The sequence below is a fragment of the Bufo gargarizans genome, chromosome 1 (assembly GCF_014858855.1).
Source record: "Bufo gargarizans isolate SCDJY-AF-19 chromosome 1, ASM1485885v1, whole genome shotgun sequence".
In the NCBI taxonomy this organism is placed as follows: Eukaryota; Metazoa; Chordata; class Amphibia; order Anura; family Bufonidae; genus Bufo; species Bufo gargarizans.
In genome coordinates, this window is record NC_058080.1 from 13,187,911 (window position 1) to 13,211,236 (window position 23,326).

The 23,326-nt window shown below is 40.0% G+C and overlaps 1 protein-coding gene across 1 annotated transcript in view; it reads left to right on the forward strand.

Moving 5' to 3' along the window:
* The first annotated feature begins 259 nt into the window (after positions 1 to 259).
* The window catches only part of VAX2 (ventral anterior homeobox 2), a 79,279-nt gene continuing 56,212 nt past the window's right edge, over positions 260 to 23,326 (forward strand). The window contains exon 1 of the mRNA XM_044300340.1: positions 260 to 518. Coding sequence (XP_044156275.1) covers positions 260 to 518 — 259 coding nt within the window. The remainder of the gene's footprint in view (positions 519 to 23,326) is intronic.

Here is a 23,326-nt window from a genome sequence, read left to right on the forward strand (position 1 = left end):
GACTTGGAAACAACTTGATTTGTGTGCCTCTTAAGAAGGACCTACATTGCTGAGGGGATCTTGCATTTGTGTATGGTGGTGACCATGCCAAAACCTTATGTGGAATACTTGTACAGAGCTTCTGATGCCCTACATGCATTGGACTGCTGACTTCTGCTGTCTCGGCGAATTGTTGCTTGTTTGTTTTTGTTTTTCCTCCTTTCTGAAAGTGGTTTTAGAAGGAGGGGGCCAGCCTAGGGGTTAGGGGGGGCTTCGCCTGATGTTTGATCAGGCTACTAGTATGGGCGATGGAGTGTCCGAGGAGAGAAGAAGCCCTCTGTGTGGCAAGTCAGCCACATCGTGTACAGAGCGACTCAGAGACAAGGGAAGCAGAGCTGATGTAGAGTGTTCCTTACGAGGCCACAGCATTAAGGACATTCCGGTGACCTCCACCTCCAGCCCTGGATCGTCCAAAGAGGAAGGTCAAGACAATCAGTCCGCAGGAGAAGCTGATTACTGTCGACGGATCCTGGTCAGAGGTAAGGATTTAACAAGGGAAGGGGGGGGGGAAGATGGAGGGAATAGTATGGAAGAGAAGAGAATGAATGGAGGAAACTGAGAGATGGGTGAGCATAAGAATACATTCCTATCCTTCCAACTGTGTAAACGAGGCCTCTGTTTTCCTATCTAACGCATCAATCATTTTAGTTAACGAGCCAATAGAAAATTATGTTACGACAGAAGACAGGACAGCTTCATAGCTGCCGTTGCATCGCTTCCTGTCATGTAAAAGTTACGTGATTCTGATAACGACCATAATGTCTCTTAGTTCCTCTAGTGTCCGCACAGTGGTGATCTCGCTTTCTAGCCCCAAAACAAACTATTAATTGAGAGCTATGGTGCACTCCCTGGCATAACACAAAGACTGTTGTTGTCTCCATCTGGCAGCCAGTTTTCTCCTACATCAAGCACAGTATCTTTACATCGGGTTTCCGTCAAACCTATAGAAAGCAATGAAATATGTATAAAGTTGCAAAAATGAGGCCAGCATTGACTTCTCCTCTCCAAGTGGTGAGGAGGACGGCTGAATACCACCATATAGAGTAACGTCATTGCATGTCCTATGTTAGCCATGCATGGATAAGCATGTCAGAGCCACAGTATGTAGCATTACTCCGGAATAATATGTTACAGCTAGGATATATTTAGACACAGGATCCCTAAGCCCCTTAACATGGTGATCACTGCCAGGATTTGTTTTTTTTTAAATGCCTTATATTCTGCAATGTCTCGGCATTGTTTTTTTTTTTTTTTTGTCATTATTAGCTATTCACAACTTTATTGTTCAAGAATTTGTAACAACAATCCTGATGAGGCCTTGTGCAAGAGGACTCGTCCACCCTCAATGTCTGTAGCATGTAAAACTGAACCGGTCAGCCCAAGTTCTCTTCCTGCAGGGTTTTAGGGGCAATAAACACAGTGCTTTGCTTTCAAATCAATAGCACTTACACTAAATGGAACCGTAGACCGCACAGGGTATTTAAAGACAAAATGTAATGGGAATGCCCTGTAAGTTCAGGAGAGATGAGTTCTCAGTAGAATCGTCCTATGGCAAGTGTGTCTTATAGAAAACAAAATATCTCAGATAGAAGACGTGTGGTTGTATTACACTTTGTATGCGTATATACTCAATTTTGGCCTTTAGGTAATGACAATAATGTAGCTGAATGGGACATAACATTGAGCTATCACAGTGTGAGTACATCTCAGAATAGTGGTCTATGGGCAGAGATCTTGTTGGATTTATCGTTGGATGCAAATTAGTAACTTGAGAATGGTCAAAATAGTGATGGATTGAAGGATTTTTTTTTATTATACCACTGCCCTACAGTGCTACAGATGTAAATATGCACAACTATGCTAAACACACCAAAGTGCGTAGGTGTGCGTATGTGTGTAAATGTATTATGTAATGTTTCCCTCTAATGACTGGAGCAACCATAGGCCAGAGCAGAATAAACATTTTTAATCCTTAGATCGTCTAAAAGCCCCAAATATTGCCTAATTAGATTAGATTTCTTATAAATATGGATACACTACCATAATATTTACACACACATGTGATTTATGCCATTAGTCAGTATTACGGTACTATATATTTACACATACGGACACATATACTACCATAGGCATATAAAATTCTATCTTGGAGGTTCAGTCAGGCCAGACTGTGTCAGGTAATAGTCATATTGTTCTTCACGCCTCAGAGGTTTGAGGTGGAGCTGTCATACCTTATGTTTTTGTGGGGTTCAGTGCATTAACGTTTGTAAGTGAATTGTCTCTGCATCGTGTACCAGCAGATTGACTCGGAAGCTGGTCATTTTAGCGATAAATGCTTCTACAACGTGGAAAGATCCTGTGCTCCTGTGAAGCATGAGGCTTTTGCTAAGTCTGAAGCATGAGGGACTGGAGGTGTACTGATATTTCTGCAAAATAACAGGTTGTTAACTTCTAGAAATAGTATAGGACCTGGTCATACGTTTTTTTGAGGCTGCTCTTACTTATCTAAGTATCATACGTTCAGTACCTCTTCATGGTACAGACAAGGATGAAGGAGGTCTATGTAGTCTTTGTTAATGTAGCTTAGAATGAAAGCCAACCTATTAATGGAAGACTGTTTTTACCAAATGGTGATGTAAAATTAATTTTGAAATGGTTGTATTCCGTGGCCTAACTATGGCTTCAATCTGTCAGCCTTGCATGCCTCGAGGGCTATAGAGGTCATCTTGAGTTCAAGAGTAGGCGGCCATTATGTCATGGTTGTGGTTTGTGAAAACAGATAACGCTTACGATTCACCCTCTACATTTATAGCTTAAAAAAATAGCTGAAATCTATTACATAAAGAGGAAATAAATGAATAAAATTAGAAAAAAACAAAAAAACATATCCATAAACCTTGGATTTCGATGGAAGACCGAAATTCTTTATAAAGCGGAAAGAAAAGAAAAAAATTGAAAAAATGGACCACGTGGTCCACAGTATGGAGTAGGTGCCTAACTAGTTGTTTCAGCTTTGTAATTAGACACACTCCTTAATTAAGTGTAAACAAGTTAACGACTGAAAGTAGGGGATATTAGGTACGATGCTGCTCAAAACACCCAGTTGCTAAGAATGGCAGTACCATACTGTTAACTCTATTTTAGGACTGTTTTGAGGGTTGGATGTTTTTGGATTCTTCATAGTTTCTAGTACATTTTATTGGAGGCACTATTTATTATTACAATGAATGGAGCAGTGCTGGAGGAAACCATATATATTCTATATACAGATGTATCATACTGAGTGTACACATTATGTCTACACTGCTATTGTTGATACATGAAAAAAAATTATGTAATCTATAATAACATTAATTTTTTTTGATATTTCATTTCTTGGGAAATTTTTAGGTTAAAACTTTTTTGAACAGAGTTAGATTTTTTTTTCTTTGGGAAAATTGAATATAAAAAAAAAAGGACTTTGAACGTGAAACGCCCTAAGATATTACGGTTTTAATAACATTGAATCATTAGTGACAGCCACCATTTTGCTGCTAAGCACCTAACCCAACAACAAAATGGTGGACCAAAGATTTTTTTTTCTGCTCAGTCCATTACTCTGATGAACTGCTTTAATAATAGAAAGTGTTAAAGTTATATATTTTATTTTTTTCAATTAATAAAGCCAATGCTAATCCTCATTTGTCATTATAATAACAGCTTTAAATTAGATTTAAAAAATAAAATTTGAATTTGCCGTTTCATTTTAAAATAATTTTTTTCTAATATTGTACTTTGGTCATCTATCATTTTAGTGCTCAGTGTATTACTTTGGATAAATTATTTCAAACTAAAAAAATAAAAAATAAAAAAATAAAATTTCTAGATGAGCCAATGGTTGTGTTGACCACTCCTAGTAATGTCCTATAAGGGTGAGATATAATCCAAATTTATACTATATATTGCACCCTGTAAAGTCAATAATTTAATATTATTATATACTGTTTTTGTAATTATATTTAGTAATTATTGACATTTAAGTTTGAGAAAATTGACAAATTTTTTATTCTAGAATTTATTGATAAAGGTTATATTTTTATTCGCGTTACCTTCTTCGCATTTATCATTTCTAATAAGAAAAAAAATATATCATCTCACATTGTATGCTGTATGACATGTTATAGAAATTTACTATTAGTATTAATAATAGTATTTCATACATATATATGTACAAAGAAGGTCATTATTATGGATTTTTAAGGATGAAAGGTTTATTCTGTAAAATAGTATTTAAAAAAATCCCAAATAAAATATTGTTTGTATGATACTACTAAAAAAAAATAAATAAATTGCTAAATTGCGTTTTGCTCACCCGTTACCCTTTGCTTTAAACTTACATTGTAATGAATGTCCTATGCGTTGTGCATAATGTGTAGAGCTGGTAATGTTTTTATTTTTTTGCCTTCAAAATCAGGGGGTGAATAATACAAAAATGATATGTGCTGAGATAAGACTTTACAGCTTAAGATGTGGAATAATGCGCCAGTCATATCAGAACAATATAACACACCCAAAGCACACATTAAACAGAGGCAGCCGGCCTTGGTTGACATAGATTCACCATCAGGGGGCCTGAAATACCTTGCTGCAAGAAAGCATTTTTTTTTGTCATCATTCCATGAGCGTAGACAGTAAGATCCATCGTCTTCACGGGAATCGGCATGGTGTCTTTAAATTGTCAATATGCAGATTTCCCAAAGGGGCATTGGAAAAAAAAATCTGTTCTTATCATTGTTGAGTAGCAATCAGTAATGAACAAACTATTCACCAAGCTTAATGCAGCTTTTCACAGCACAATTAACGATTCCCCCCCCCAAAAAAAATTTGAAAAAATTTGTTGTTTTCGTGATTTTAAGACTTATAAGAAGAGCAAAAATTTGGGATTCAGAAACCAAACACAATTAGTTTAGTAAATCAAGTGTCCTTCACCGGTGTCCAACAGAGTGGAAAGGAAATTAAATGTTGGTTTTGGGTAAATTTATAGAAATTTTAGCGCCTACAAACAATGTCTTTGTGGATTTGACTAAACATCTGTTTGGTTGTTTAGGCTTTAGAATTCTTTTCATAATTATGGTTACTCTTGTTGCCAAAGTTATAGCCACAGGTAGGACCATTACTTGTTAGATTGAGTCTCTTCGCTTTACTAAAGGTGATGTAGGAAGCTAATGATCTCCCATTAAATAAGTTCCTGCCAAATATACATAAAATTCCCCCTAAAGTGTCTGTAATTTTATTGCGCTTGTTACGTTTCCCATTAGAGAATCCTCTATTGATGGAACCCTTGGGGTCATTCAAAAAGATTCTTTGAATTTGTAATGCTACAAGGTGGAACACCAAATCCAAGTTTCTCTGTTTTGTGTTGGGGAGGAAGTGACAACCATTTAGACATTGATTGAGGGAGATGTCATTTTTTTAAGCTTCTTTTCAAGCCACGTTTCATAGCACCAGAACTATACTCGAGTGGACTTTAGCCTTACTGCAGATGGTTCAGAACTTGTGGTGAAAGCTACTTAACTACTAAAAAGGAGCTCCTGTTATGAAAGACAATACATGTTATGTGAACTGCTCCTGATATGTAGCAATTTCTAATCAATATTAACCCCTTGTGCTCTACTTAAAACCCTACGTTATGCACCTTCACCTTGTAACCTATCCTGGATCTTATATTAAAAAAATAAAGGCATATTTTCAAGTGCAGACTGAGCAGGCAATTATCAGGAAGAGACCATTCCTTCCCTATATTTGCCTGCTCCTCGGTGGATAAAAGAGCTATATTTATAGGCAGCAATCAACTCTACGGTATGGGGAATAGAGATGGCTACTGCCTTTGCTAGTCCTCATGCAGATTCATTGTTTCTGGGCAGCAGATCCCTGTGTATACAACACGATCTGCTGCCCAGAACAATGATTTAGGTGTCCACATAAATGATCATTTCACCCAATGAAAAAGCATTTGGGTGATATGTGACACCTTTACATGGGCAGTTTATCGGGGCAGTTCATACTAATGTTTGTTCTAGATATATCGGCCCGACATTTGCCCTGGCTTAGGTCTACAAGAACAAGTAGAAGTTAAGATAGGAGAAGAACTTGAGGGATACAGTTGTGGCCAGTAGCCATTCTCAAGTCCTTTTACCACTTCATTAATGTTTTTGGCATCTTCTTTTCCTTACTGGACATTTAATATGGGAGGGAAGCATTTGTTTGTTGAGTTAACAAAATCATTCATTTCATGTGTCAAGTAAAAGATAAAAACCTTCTAAAAATAAACAAACAAGGGACTTGTTTTTCGCGAGAATGGACTTTGGTAAAGTTGGATTTACGTGGACCAATTGTCTGGCCGATTATTGGGAACGAATGTTAGTATGATGAACGAGCAAAACGTGAAATCATTGTTGATGTAGCAATCCTCCTCCAATCATGGGTCTCGGCACGTGACCTTCTGCCCGGAAACAATGGCTCTGTATGAAGACGAGCGATGGCAGTAGCCAACGTTCATCCCCATAAAGTGGAGGGGATTGGCGCATATAATTTCTTACAAACAGGCAGATATCAGGACGGAACAGATCCTTCCTAATAATGACCCGCTTATGTAAATTCATCTTAAGAGCACAACGTAAATAAAACCCAACTTTTATTAGCAGGTACCATTGACAAATATCTCAACTATTAAGATAATCCAGTCCAATGACTAAACTCTTTACTATTGGCACAGAATTATTTTACATGTTATTTCCAATTTAGATTTTACAATTGGGGCAAACCTAAAAAATATTAACAATTCCTAGACCTATCCACATGCGGCTTATTTCTATCTTTTTTATATTTATCAGTCTATTCTGACCGAATCTATATCACTATTTCAGTGTAAGAACTTGATTCCCACTGGCAGGGAACTGCTCTTATTAGCCCAGTCTAAGTAAAGGCGTTAGTTGACTTAATTTACCCAAAATTTATTAAAAACAGTCAGAAAATGAATTGTATGCCTTCTAAAAACATGGATAGCTTTTCAGCACGTTCAGGCTTCCTTAATAAATATAACAAAAACCTTATCTACTTGAACATCTCCTCCACTTTTCTTGTCACTTCTCAAATTTGAAAAAAAATAATTTTGCACATTTTAACATGTTTGTCTCTAGACATGATTTGTGACTTTTTTGGGAATAATTTATTCTTAAACTGCAGGTCATTAACTACCTGGAGCCAATACTAATGAAAATGTAGAACACAACAATCCTATAAGGCTACTTTCACACTAGCGTTTCGTTTGGGTATTGAGATCCGTCATAGGGTCTCAATACCAGAAACAAAATGCTTTCTTTTTGTCCCCATTCATTGTCAATGGGGACAAAACGTAACTGAACAGAACGGAGTGCTCCAAAATGCATTCCGTTCCGTTCTCATACCAGAGAGCAAACACAGGCATGCTATGGTCTTCCTTCCGTCATGGGATGCGGCGCAAGACGGATCCTTCATGACCCACAATATAAGTCAATGGGGACGGATCCGTTTACCACTATCTGACACAATAGAAAACGTATCCGTCCCCCATTGACTTTCAATAGTGGTCATAATGGATCTATCCTTGCTATGTTAAAGATAATACAACTGGATCCATTCATAATAGATGCAGATGGTTGTATTATCAGTAACGGAGGTGTTTTTGATAAACCTTGCCGGATCCAGCAAAAACGCTGGTGTGAAAGTAGCCTAATTTATACAAAAAATTGTGTAAAAAGTGTAGCTGAACAAAACATTTTCCCCTTATTTTTCCTGATTAGTACATGAAGGTCTTAACATTTATGACCCTGATTAATATCCATTACGTTGGGATCTGCTATAGACAATGTGGAATGTGTTGAGATCGAAATGGATGAATGTAGTGGATGTTGGTGTCATGGTGCTCATCTAGGCTGACTTGTATTGCTTGACTCCTCAGAAGGCTCCATCTCTCTGCTCTTTCTCTAATGATTAGGGTTGTCATGGTCATCCAGCTTTCTTAGAAACTCCAAAAGGCAATCCTTGACTCATGAGATTTGGTGCCCATAGCTTGTTTGGCTTCTGGGCCATCAGTATTGCGGACTGATCCTGCACTCAATGAGTAAGGACCGTCTTCAATGAACTCTCCACGACAAGGGGCTTAATCATGTTAATAAGTATCCAAAGAAAGTCCAGTTCATTGAATGTACGGTCCAGATTTATTTTACAAGAAAATATGGTGTGATATGTAATCTCTTTATAGAGATCCATAAAGAGCACCAGCAGCAACAGATCAAATGAGCACAATCATTGACAAAAGATCACTGGGAATAGGAATTTAAATTGGCCCTGGAAAAAAGAATAAAAGTGGCCCCATGGGTAAAATTTAAGTAGGTAGGGCCTGCACAAGAACGCAGGGCTAGCAATACAGGGGCAAAATATTTTGCTGCACTGTGGTATTTGGCCCTGCAGCATCACCAAATACAACACACTATACCGCCCCAACAGAATGAAATATCACAGTGCAGCACAATATATTGCCTCAGCGGAACCAAATATCACAGTGCAGCACAATATACTGCCTCAGCGGAACCAAATATCACAGTGCAGCACAATATACTTCCTCAGCGGAACCAAATATCACAGTGCAGCACAATATACTGCCTCAGCGGAACCAAATATCACAGTGCAGCACAATATACTTCCTCAGCGGAACCAAATATCACAGTGCAGCACAATATTCTGCCTCAGCGGAACCAAATATCACAGTGCAGCACAATATACTGCCTCAGCAGAACCATATATCACAGTGCAGCACAATATACTGCCTCAGCAGAACCATATATCACAGTGCAGCACAATATACTGCCTCAGCAGAACCAAATATCACAGTGCAGCACAATATACTGCCTCAGCGGAACCAAATATCACAGTGCAGCACAATATACTGCCTCAGCGGAACCAAATATCACAGTGCAGCACAATATACTGCCTCAGCGGAACCAATTATCACAATGCAGCACAATATACCAGCCCAACGGAATTAAATATCACAGGGCAGCACAATATACTGCCTCAGCGGAACCAAATATCACAGTGCAGCACAATATACCAGCCCAACGGAATTAAATATCACAGGGCAGCATAATATACTGCCTCAGCGGAACCAATTATCACAGTGCAGCACAATATACCAGCCCAACGGAATTAAATATCACAGGGCAGCACAATATACTGCCTCAACAGAACCAAATATCACAGCTCAGCACAAAAGACTATTCCAGCAGAAAAAAATAGAACAGTGCAGCACAATATACTCCCCCAGCAGCACAACATCACTCCCCAAATGCGGTGGCCAGCTACCCTCCTCCTCCCTCTCCAGTGGTCTCTTATTAAAATATGGAGGAGGGAGCTGAGGAGGTGAGAGGCAGGCAACAGCACCGAGCCAGCCATTCCAACAGCAGGCTGCTTGGTCTTACAGTACTACCAAATATATAGGAGAATATAACACCACATAACTATTACATCTAGTGATGTCTCCTCTGATGTACACATTTGCTTTCCACATCTTCTCCATTTAGTCCAGACCACCATGATGACTTCTTTCAGTCACATTCCTCTCTACAGACCTCTAAGCTTGCTCACTTTTCCAGCATCCTCCATGGCCATACGAGCCACAGTGGGCACCAATTAATTCATTTGAACTGCGCTGTTGGCTGCGCAGCTTAGCGGGTGCTGTAGGCTTATTAACAATGATGACCCACTGTACAGTACAGTCCGAATTAGTTCATTGGAGCCCGCTGCGGCTTGCCTGGCCATCTGGTACTCGATCACAACATGACTGCGTTGCAACCGTGGCACAACTGGGCCTTGTAGTTGTACCCTTTGTTCACATCCCAATTTTGTGCCACATAACATGTATGAAGAAAGTACATGTTAAACGGATGCCTCAGATGAACGCCGTACAGTTACGTCCGTCACCATAGGTTCCCGATATATCCATTTAATGTGTATGGTTCTTTTTTATGGACAACACGGGATGGAAAATCGCAGCATATTATGCTTTTCTATGCTATGTCTCCCAAAGTACACCGTGGGCTGTGTACACATCACATTTTGTTACCTGTAATGATGTGAATGCAGCTCTATCCATCACCTATCTATTCGTCTATTTATCTCTCTTGAGATATATATATATGTTGCTTTTCTGCTCTCTGTAGGGCTTTCTGTCAAGGGTATACATCTGAATGCCTGAATACGGTATTCAAACATATACCGCATCACACTGACTTTAATAGGTCGAAAGAAGTTCATCTTCAGACTCCATTCGACCTGTTTTCCATTTGGTTCTGGCTTTTTCACCGGACAGAATAGCACAGTCCAACACACAAATTTGTCTGGCAGAAAAGAACGGAAAGCACAAACCGTTGTAGTATATGTTGGTATACTGTTTTCAGGTATTCAGACGTATACCCCTGACAGAAAGCCCTGCAAAGAGCTAAAATGTAGTGTGAAACTAGCAGGATGCAGTAGTACTTCTGTCGTAAGGCAGCGATTACCCACCACAACACCAGGGCAGGGCCTGGGCGAGTGAAACAAGCTGAGCCTTGGGCAGCGAGGCAGGCTGAGCAGTCACATCCGGCCAGGGCAGCAAAGGTCAGGCTGAGCTGGCAATGTAGTTATGAACCTTCTGTGATTGTCTGTCACACTCACCATCACAGACCATCGCTCTCCAGTCCGCAGTGGAGAGTTGTCATCTCCTGGCTGCTGCGTGGCAGGTACAATTGGAGCTACGCCTACAGGGCCGTCAACTCCGCAGTGGCAGCTGTACTTCACTGCAGGTCTGCAACTGTGCGTAGGTCATGCTCCCAGCATCAGAGACAGTAAGCATGCGACATTCTAATGCTGGGAGCATCAGGTCCTGTTCTTACCTCAGCCACTGGCGTAACTAGAAATGACCAGGCCCACAGCAAATTTTTGTATGGGGCCCGCCACAGCAGTTTCTTCACAACCCCCACTTCCCATCCAACCCCACTCGTGAGGCTAGTCAAGATCACTCTCAGACCAGGCCCAGCTGCTGCTTCATCTGTTTCCTACAGTGTCTCTGTATATAATGTCATTGTATAATACTGTTAAGGGGGCCCTCACAATAAAATCTTTTCATCCTCCTCCTGGGTGGGCCCTTTCTGAATTTGGGCCTTAAAGCAGCCGTTTCCCCTTTCATTGCTCTTGTTATGTATTGTGGACACTGTAGATTTTAGTTTTTTTCCTTATATGACTCATCTTATCTAGTTAGATGGACCACATGCTAGTCCAAATATGACATTAATGCTGGCTTTGATTCCAAGACTTGACGATCCTCATCATTATATGTGGCTTTTTTGTCGTCTTCGCTTCTAGAAAAAGAAAATGATTGAAGATTCATATTCTTCTGCATAGAGTACCCTCTAGAAATAGTTATCCCTTGTATATAACGTTCTTATAGAAACCTTCCATTAGTGATTTCCCCAAGGATATTATTAGATATGTTAGTTTGCATATTGGTTCAAACAAAGTAGAACCATCCATAAGATGAGAACTTTGTCTTGGCAGCATCCTTTTTTGACTTTAGGGAGCAGTATTTTAGACTGGCTAAACCAGTAGATACCTGTTGGCCAAAAAACAGCTGTCTCTCCTGACTCCCCCATACACATGGACACTTGGTGCTGAGTGTACATGTGTTGTCAGCCCAATATTTTCCTTCCACAACATCTGCTATCAGGGGAGAGTTGGGAATCCTCCATCCATATTCCTTAGATGGTTGGACAGTCTCTCCAAAATTGGAAGATTTCACCAACATACAGTATATGAAATGTATATTGACAGCTTTTCTATCTACAGTTTAAAGGGGTTATCTGAGATTTTGATATTGATGGCCTATCCTTAGAATAGGTAATCAGCAAGGGCGTAACTACGACATGCGACTGCTATGGGGACAGGGCAAGAGGGGGCCCAGTCTTAGTTAGGGTTATTTCCTATTCTACTGGAGGTGAAAACTTGGTGAGAACTCTATCCTCTAAAGGAACAACTTTTAGCAAATGAGGCAGTGGAAAAAATGGCCCAAGGGTCATTGAAAAGGGTTTAGGCAGAAATCCTTCTGTCCTGTGTGGGGGCCTGGTTTGATCCTCGCTATTGGTCCCTTACTTCTCTATGTACGCCACTGGTAATCAGTGTCAAATCCATGGAGGTCCTACTTCCGGCACCCCTGCTAATCAGCTGTTTGAAGAGGTTGTGGTACTCTATGAGCGCTTAGGCCTCTTCCTAGGGCAGTGACGTCACAAGAACATGGGTCACATGGCCTAAGTGCAGTTCAGTCCCAATACCAAGCTCAAGTTGTTAGCCAATGTATGGCACTTTGCTTTGTAAGCTGCGAGGAGGCCGCAGAGCACACCAGAGCTCCTTGGAGTGCAGTGGCTTCTTCAAACAGCTGATCACAGGGGTTGTCTGGAATCAGACTCCAGCCAATCTGATACTGATGACCTATCCTGAGGATAGGCCATCAATATCAAAATCCCAGATAACCCCTTTAAGGAAGGGGTGGCAGCATTTTACTTTATACCTTAGGCAGCAAAAATATTAAAGCACACTGGTCAAAAACAGAAGAGAACAAATTGACTCCTTAAACGGTTGAATGTAGGAAGACCAAGTGAGTATGTGGATGGTGGATGACAGGTTACTTCTTGAAGATAACTAGTAGGTGCAGTAATATCCAATGAATGCCCCCTGGAAGTGCTAAACCATAGTAACGAAAAAACAAAAGACTACGTCCAAAGATGTCCTATTTGCTTATTATTAGCATGGTCTTCCCAAGACCTCCAATTGCCACTTCAGGAGAAGTTTGGTGTTCATGATTGGACCCACTGGTTCAGCCTTGATTGGGCATTTTCCAAATACTGTGATCTATGGTTTCCAGTCCTGAGGTGCAGGTAGCCATTAAGAGACACAACTGTAATAATAGATTTTAAAACTGTACAGAAAAGAGAATTCTTAAGCGACAATGTTCTGCTTTCCTCTCTTATTTTCCAACCACCAGGTAAATAAGCCATTAAGAAACTGAAGGAAAGTGTTGACACAGCGCGGAGAGGAGCATTTCACGCCGCTAGTCTATATGTATTTATGAGGCATCTGACAGCTGCTAGTGTTAAATTACGGGTTACTTTCCTTGTTCTCCCTGAATTGGATCAACAAAGCGTTTCTGAAACATAATATTGTGCCATTTTTATAGAGAAGCTGAACAACCATCTGCGACCGAGGAATCAGCGGGAATTGTGGGCTTCAGGCAAGATGCGCAAAACCATATTCAAAATGAATATTGAAGTGCAGTCAGAATGCCCTGGTATACATTCTTCATGCTATACTTTTATGAATTTTGTATCTATTTTATCCCATCTACCATATGTTATTTTTTTCCCTATGTAGCCCAAACTGTGTCGATTTATTCAAGTATTATATTAAGATGTTAATTTGCAGTTCATTTTTGGAGCTCTCTATAAACCTCCTACAAGACCTTACATTGCTGATTACTGAACCCTGATTAGATGGGAAACCATAGCCATCAATGTAACGCCTTTGTGTAGGCTCTTTCGCCGTGGTCCGTTTCCTAGCATTGATGATTCAGCCAGTTTATCAGGATCACACTTTTCTAAGCCTGATTTACGTTCTTGACTATTGACAGCCTTCTTCACTTGACTTATATTTTTAAACTACAAAGACTATCCAGATTTCTTACAATTAGTCTATGTTCATAGGGTTGTCTGAGAAGGTTCTCATTCATCTAGGTCATGATATATCAGTAATAAATCAGAGCAACTGGACTTGCTGTATTTTTTCTTTCTTGAAGGCATCTGACAGGCTTTCTCAATTAGAATGACTTGTACCAGAAATCTCCAGCATTAAATACTGGAGACGCATGCTTACCTAAATCATAAAGCATGAGTCACCAGTATTTCATGTTGGAGATTTCTCGTACAAGCCATTCTAGTTGAGAAAGTGAGTCGGATGCGTAGCGAAACGTCTTCAAGAACAAAAATGCAAGTCCATTTGCTCTGACTTATTACTAGAGATATGTTCATACGGGTTGGATTTGATGCTGATTTGGCACTGATTCAAAATCCAAAATCATTGTCTATCTGCCTTCTAAGCATCAAATCTGCATCAAAAATTTTCCATGCGGTCGACAGCAAATAAGTGACATAATTCTTTTGCTGTGGAATCTGCCTGGAAAAACCCGTGGATGACAATTGAGCCATTTGTTATTTGGAGTCACAGCAGTGCAAATTTCACATCCACGAAACATATAAGGCCACCTGTACCTCTATCTAAACTTGGGTATATCTTATACTCTGGAAGCTACTTGTCTTCTGGTTTCATTAGTGAACTTGTTGCTTCTCATTCTTTCTTTACCATCATAATTTCTTCAGATTATCCCAGATTTTGTAGCAGTAATTTTTCAAACATGGACAGTAATGGTGAAGGTTTCTGAATGGCTGCTGAAGCTGATTCAATTACCTTCATCCAGTTAGAAATCTAAATTAAGTGCGAAGACACTTCCAGTCCTAGAACAGTCCATGACTAAGAGCCAAGAGCGCCTCGAAACGCGTGAGTATCCTGCAATGAGTTTTGAGCTTTAGATTAAAGTAAAGAACATTTTCTTGGAGCCCATGGACCTCCTAGTTGTTTGTTCATCATACTGGATATTGGCCCACAGCATGCTTTTAGACCGTAGCACAGCAGAGAGCCTACGTATGAAGTGAGCTGAACACGTTACCCTATTATCTATTGGCCAGTTCTAAATCCATCTTGTTTCTGTCCTATACACTATTTCATTGATGTGACAAGGAGAAACCAGAACAACCAATCAACCTACCCCACCAAGAGAGGTTCTGTAAGTGAAAAGCATGAGTGCCGAGCTGTCACCAACAGAGAAGAGAACATTTTGGGAAAATTTGTTTTGTTAAAGATTCATGTTAACAGACCTTTGGATTTGTTCTGCAATGAAAAGTGGAAATGTGTATTTCAGATCTGTGTTCTCCGAGAACAAGTCAAAGGAACCTCAAAATGTTTCCATTCTTTTGACTCCAGTGACTGGAAATAGGTCCGTTCCATCCTTATAGAAGTCGGTGACGACACAAAGACTGAAATGACTTCTACGCGGAGAGTACAGATTTGCAATTTCTCTATTTCCCAGCAGGACTTTTGTTTGTAATTCTCAGAATGCTTATTGCCATGCACCACCATAATCCTATAGACCGTGCCAGAGGTAATATGTAATTTTGTAGAAAGCTGTATGTTCAGCTTATATTATTATTAGATTTTCTATGATTAGGTTTTCGATATGATGTAAGTGCTACATTTTACGGGTCTGCTATTTGGGAATTGAAATGATTTTGAGCTCTACAGGGTAGCTGTTGTATTTGAGGGGATTGCACTGCCCCTCTTCTATAAACCAAAAAAAAAAGAAAAAAGCAACAATGGCACAAAAAAATCAACAAAAAAGATATCCTATCAAATAAGAAAAAAGTTGCAATTGTTAAACCAGGAACTAAAGTGAGTAAATACCATCTTTAAAGGGTTTCACCAGCCGTGGGGCCAGAAACTATAGAGGATATGGGGTAGATGCAGAAGGCTGCGTACATGGTGCCGACGTACTGCAGCTGGCCAGCACCAGAAACTACACAGTATATGTGGTTGTCTGCTTCCAGCTCCGTACACTATATACTTTCCAACACTGGAGCTACCTCAAAACAGCTGATCGTGGGGGTGCCAGGTGTTGGGCCCCACCCAGGGGCGTAGCTATAGGGGGTGCAGAGGTAGCAGTCGCTACCGGGCCCAGCAGCCTGAGGGGCCCAAAGACCCTTATGCCACATAAGACACTGGCATTATAGAAAGTGCATGCTGGTCAATTTACACCTCTGGCTGGAGGGAAGGGGTTAGGTCAATAATTTGGCATGAAGCGGTGCCCTTTCAATGTTTGCCTCAGGCAGCAGGAAGGCTACGTGCTCCCCTGCCCCTTGCCAACAAGCACTGAGGGAAGGGGGGCCCAAGCTGAACTCTTGCACTAGGGCCCATGAGCTTTAAGCTACGCCCCTGGCCCCACCAATCTGATATTGATGACCTGTCCTAGTCATCAATATCTGTAGCCGGCAAAACATCTTTAAAGAGGTTTTCTGGTAAAAAAAAAAAGAATTATTAATTGCCCACAGCTTTCCGTTCCATGCCACTCCTGTCCTCTGCACCGCCCCCGCTGTCTCCATCTCCTGGTCCTGGCACTGTTTACATCTGGCTGGTTATGAGCATTGGCTCCAGCGGTGAAGGCCACATCACCACAGATGGAAAGAGCTCGGGGACTGGAAGATAGAGACAGCGCGGGCAGGTCGGAGGACCCGAGCACTATGGAGAAGGTAAGTATGAATCTTCTGTTTCAGTCTACACCCTTCGGGAACATGATACAAAATAATTATTACTGGAAAACCCCTTTACAGAGCAAAATTATTGACTCCACGCGTGTGACTTTAAGGTCCTGGGCCCCAAAACAAAATCTGCAACAGTACCCTACCTAGCGTGTGCCATGTATAAAGCTGGTGTCTTCCCTTTAGACGCTATGGCTTGGATATGACCTCCACCATGTCACCCTCTATAGTTACGTCCCTGATTGCCTTCATAATTAGATGATTTTGTTGAAATATCCAAATTTATGTTATACATTATCAGACTTTATATGAGTATTTTACTTAGGACTTTTTAATCTGTCCCGTCACATTAATGAGAGAGGGAAGAATCTCAATATCAGATGACCCTTCTCATTAAGGGCGTGGACTCCCTCGATATATTATTATATATGTAAACAGCACATTCGGTATCATCCCCCGTGCATCGATTTGTGTCAGATCTTCAAAACCAGTCATCGAGAAGATAGAGGGCACTTGTTGCACATAACTGAGCTCAGGACTGTCTGCACGTCATGTGTATCTACTCAGAGTGCACCATCCATGAGGTGAGAACTTCTCCAGAGCCACATAATATAAACCCTAGATCCTCATCGTTCATATCGCGGGAGATTGACGGCATTTGTATAAGCATCATGAGTAACGTCAATCACTACATCTAGGGTCAGCGCCTTTTTCTCTCTTTCATTCATTTTTCCTGCTAACGAAATAAAATTCCAGATGTGAGGTTTCTTGCCCTTATTTAACAGCATTTCCAACTATTTGGATACAGGAAAAGCCTTCAATTCTGTGACAGTCCAACATACTGTCCCTACTGAAATAATCCAGCCATGTAGTGCACCAACATGCACTGAAATATTTCTGCCATACAGAAACTTAATTTTACTGCCACACAAAGAACCAATACTGTTATATAGTGCTCAGATAATAACTCCACATGGTGCTGAAATGTTACCTTTAAGGAGCCGGAATATTACTGTAACAGAAGGTCCAAAAAAATACCGCCACACAAAGAACAAATTATACTGTTATATAGTGCTCAGATAATATCTCCATATGGTGCTGAAATAATACCTTTTAAAGAGCCAGAATATTACTGTAACACAAGGTCCGAATAATACTGCCACACAATGCACTAATTATACCGTTATGTATTGCTTGGATAATATCTCCATACCGTGCTGAAATGACAACATTAAAGAGTACTTTATTAGTACTGTACAAGAAGGTCCAAATAAAACAGCCACACCATAGACCAATATACTGTTATACACTACTCAGATAATACAGTATCTCCATACTGTGCTATAATCACAACATCAATGAGCCTGAATATTACTGTAACAGAAGGTCCAAATAATACAGCCACACAATGGACCAATTATACTGTTATATACTGCTCATATAATATCTCCATGCCGTGCTGAAATCACAACATTAAAAAGCCTGAATATTACCGTAACAGAATGTCCAGATTATACAGCCACACAGAGTATTGATTATACTGTTATAGTATAGGTAACATGTTCATACAGACTGGGAGCTTAAAGTGGCCCTGGAAAAAAAACTAAAAGTGGCCCCATTTTGTAGGCAGGTCCAAATTAACAGAAGGCGGGGTAACACAAGTAGGCAGGGTCAACAATGCTAAACACCATCCCAGAAGAACCAAATAACACAGTGCAAAAGCGGTCTCTCTCTGGTGGCCGTCAATAGCTACCCTCTTCTGTCCTTCTTCTCCAGTTGTCTATGGAGCAGGGGGCTTAGGAGGTGAGGTGTGGGCCACAGCAGTTGAATTCAGGAGGACATGTGTGGTCGCTGGCTGGGTACATGAGTACCTGATTCTCCTAGTGTTAATTACTCTTGAAAGCTCATTACATACCCCGTCAGCGGCAGAGAGGAAGACTTGGGTGGCCCCCTGGGGCATCAGCCCACCAAGAAATTTCCCTGTAGGGTCTATGGCCAATCTGCCCATTCATACAGAGCTAAATTCACAGCATTAATGAGCCTGAACATTACCGCAGCTAAAAAGTCTAAATAATGCTGATACACAAAGCACTAATTTTATTGTTATATAATGCTCACATCATATCTTCATGCAGGGCTAATAATACTGCAATACAATGCATAGCAGCTACTATCATCAGACAGGTACTCGAAATCCTGCCACCATGCAGTGCTCAACTGACACATACATACAGTGCTCTGTTAATTATACGCAGTATTATAGTAGTTATATTCTTGTACATAGGAGGCAGTATTATAGTAGTTATATTCTTGCACATAGGAGGAGTATTATAGTAGTTATAGTCTTGTACATAGGAGCAGTATTATAGTAGTTATATTCTTGTACATAGGAGCAGTATTATAGTAGTTATATTCTTGTACATAGGAGCAGTATTATAGTAGTTATATCCTTGTACATAGGCAGTATTATAGTAGTTATATTCTTGTACATAGGAGTTAATATTATAGTAGTTATAGTCTTGTACATAGGAGCAGTATTATAGTAGTTATATTCTTGTACACAGGAGGCAGTATTATAGTAGTTATATTCTTGTACATAGGAGTTAATATTATAGTAGTTATAGTCTTGTACATAGGAGCAGTATTATAGGAGTTATATTCTTGTACATAGGAGCAGTATTATAGTAGTTATATTCTTGTACATAGGAGCAGTATTATAGTAGTTATATTCTTGTACATAGGAGCAATATTTTAGTAGTCATATTCTTGTACATAGGAGTTAATATTATAGTAGTTATAGTCTTGTACATAGGAGGCAGTATTATAGTAGTTATATTCTTGTACATAGGAGCAGTATTATAGTAGTTATATTCTTGTACATAGGAGGCAGTATTATAGTAGTTATATCCTTGTACATAGGAGCAGTATTATAGTAGTTATATTCTTGTACATAGGAGGCAGTATTATAGTAGTTATATTCTTGTACATAGGAGCTGTATTATAGTAGTTATATTCTTGTACATAGGAGCAGAATTATAGTAGTTATATTCTTGTACATAGGAGCAGTATTATAGTAGTTATGTTCTTGTACATAGGAGGCAGTATTATAGTAGTTATATTCTTGTACATAGGAGCAGTATTATAGTAGTTATATCCTTGTACATAGGAGCAGTATTATAGTGGTTATATTCTTGTACATAGAAGCAGTATTATAGTAGTTATATTCTTGTACATAGAAGTAGTATTATAGTAGTCATATTCTTGTACATAGGAGTTAATATTATAGTAGTTATAGTCTTGTACATAGGAGGCAGTATTATAGTAGTTATATTCTTGTACATAGGAGCAGTATTATAGTAGTTATATTCTTGTACATAGGAGGCAGTATTATAGTAGTTATATCCTTGTACATAGGAGCAGTATTATAGTAGTTATATTCTTGTACATAGGAGGCAGTATTATAGTAGTTATATTCTTGTACATAGGAGCTGTATTATAGTAGTTATATTCTTGTACATAGGAGCAGTATTATAGTGGTTATATTCTTGTACATAGAAGCAGTATTATAGTAGTTATATTCTTGTACATAGAAGTAGTATTATAGTAGTTATATTCTTGTACATAGGAGGCAGTATTATAGTAGTTATATTCTTGTACATAGGAGGCAGTATTATAGTAGTTATATTCTTGTACATAGGAGCAGTATTATAGTAGTTATATTCTTGTACATAGGAGCAGTATTATAGTAGTTATATTCTTGTACATAGGAGCAGTATTATAGTAGTTATAGTCTTGTACATAGGAGGCAGTATTATAGTAGTTATATTCTTGTACATAGGAGCAGTATTATAGTAGTTATATTCTTGTACATAGGAGGCAGTATTATAGTAGTTATATTCTTGTACATAGGAGCAGTATTATAGTAGTTATATTCTTGTACATAGGAGCAGTATTATAGTAGTTATATTCTTGTACATAGGAGCAGTATTATAGCAGGTATATTCTTGTACATAGGAGCAGTATTATAGTAGTTATATTCTTGTACATAGGGGCATTATTATAGTAGTTATAGTCTTGTACATAGGAGGCTGTATTATAGTAGTTATATTCTTGTACATAGGAGCAGTATTATAGTAGTTATATTCTTGTATATAGTAGTCAGTATTATAGTAGTTATATCCTTGTACATAGGAGGCAGTGTTATAGTAGTTATATTCTTGTACATAGGAGCAGTATTATAGTAGTTATATTCTTGTACATAGGAGGCAGTATTATAGTAGTTATATTCTTGTACATAGGAGCAGTATTATAGTAGTTATATTCTTGTACATAGGAGCAGTATTATAGTAGTTATATTCTTGTACATAGGAGGCAGTAGTATGGTAGGTACTTGCGAATGCGGGCAGTTTTGTAGTAATTATGTCCTTGCCTATATAGACCAGAATTGATGATTATTGTTATTTTGTAATGTAAATTACAAAAATGTAGATGTAAAATAGTATATTACTGCGATTTTCCATGACATTTTTAATGGTGGGTTTGCATCCTCGATTGCCACCTTAAATCCAGATAACCAAGGGACCAAAGTTGCTTTGACATCTCTTGTACACAGCTGCAGTCCTGGTCCCCAATGTCACAGAACTCCATTGGAATTTGTTATGGACAATTGTTGCCAGCTATCTGGCTTGACTTTGGGCGGTCCCTCGGTTTTCACCTTTTACCCCTGTACAGGGACCTGGCTTTCACTGCAGCAGAGCCACCAGACGGCTAACTCTTGGAATAGTCCTGGTGTGGTTGACAGAAGACCCACAGGGATCAAAGACACCAGTGCAAATCATTAAGGGATCAGGCAATGCACATAGTGCGAACCAGGTTAAGGTCAGGCAGAGTTCATGCAAATCCAAGAAACAGTTCCAGAACCAAGACAGGTGACATAGGGTCAGTGTCCAGGCAACAGGCAGAAGACGGAGCATAGGCAGATTAACAGATCAGGGTAACAGGCACAGGTCAGACAGACTTGGTTCACATACAGACAAATAGATTATAGTTCCTTCAAAAGACCCAGTGGACTACACAGATTAGACAGAACTTGTTTTTAAGGCAAGGATCGCAACGATCACGGTTGTGCGATCCTATGGCATTACCAAAATCGCTGTATAGCCGTTCCCTATATAACAAGGCTGATGAGCCCATTAGTGAACAGCTGAACACAGCAAGAGAAGGTTAACCCTTGCAGTGCTGCAACTGTGAGGAGACATACAAAGAACTGAAAGCTGGGACAGCAGCGGCCATGAACCACCACTGTAACAGAACTTCAGTGCCTAAAGGAGTTTGCCCGGATTTACATATTGATTACCTATGAGAACATCTAAAAATTGCCAGGAGTCGAACCCCCTCTCCCTAATTTGATATTGATGCCCTATCATATGGATGCAACATCCATAATAAGTCCTGAAAAAAAAAACGTTAAGGCGTCTTGCACATGACCGTATGGCTTTTTCAGTATTTTGCGGTCCGCAAAAACGGATCCGCAAAATATACAGATGACGCCCCTAATAGAACAGTACTATCCTTGTCCATTATGTGGACAGTAATAGGACATGTTCTATCTTTGAACGGAACAGAAAAACGGAAATACGGAAACGGAAGGCATACGGAGTACTTTCCGTTTTTTTTTGCGGATCCATCGAAATGAATTGTTACGTATACAGTCTGTAAATGGAATGCAAAAAAGGAACGGAAACGGAAAAAAAAAGTTTGCGTGCAAGAGGCCTAAGTAGGACCCCACTGATCAGGTAGTGATAGTTTATGTCAGCTAGGCTACATGCACACGAGCGTTGTTTGGGTCCGCAAAAAACGAGGACAGCACACCCTGTGCTGTCCGCATAATTATGTCCGTTTCTGTTGCCCCGCTAAAAAAAATATTGTCTATCTGGGGCAACCTGTGAAAAGGAGGCAGAATTATTGGTCTAGTAACAACCTCTCGTTCAGAGGAATCAGTTTCAACATTTGATGTGTTGACCATCTGTCATAGCAGAGATTGGGGTAATATGGCGGCATTCATCTAATGTTCGGCAGTGGTTTTGGTTTTTATGTAGCAGCCCTGACTCGGCATTGAAAACAGAAATGTACCTAGATCCAGCCGGTGACAGATCTCTACAGACGCTCAGGTTCTTGTCATCAGCCTTATCAATCTATTCTTTTTTCATGTCCATTCCGTATAAAGCTGCCCATACACAGTCAACAGATGTCGGCCGTCGTTTGGCCTGCAGCTATCCTTCCCGACTGCCCCATAGACATGCACGCTCAGCTCGAGAGGCCAGTAAGGGTACATTCACACACCAAGGGTACAGTCTATAGGTCTATTCGCATGGTCGTTGTTTTAATGGACCGTGAATAATGTCCATCACAAAATCGGACATGTCCTATTCTGTCCGTTTTCATGGACGTTCCACCCCCATACAATGCAAGTCAGTTGTTAATAATGCCCATTTTTCAGAAGGCACTGGTGTAGAAAACGGCTGTAAAAAATGGCCTTCTTTTACGGTCGTGTGAATGTAGCCTAAGGGCTCGTTCACACGAACGTGTAAAGCCCGTGCCTGTGCTGTGGACCGCAAATTTCAGTCCGCAATGCAGGGGCACCGTCCGTGGGGCAAGCGCATGGGGATCGCAGACCCATTCACTTGATCCAGATTTGCGGACCCATTGAAATGAATGGGTCCGCATCCGTGATGCGGAATGGCCACGGAATGGTGCCCGTGTATTGTAGTGTAACGGGCATCACTTGTTCGTGTGAACGAGCCCTAAGGCATTGGTGGTGT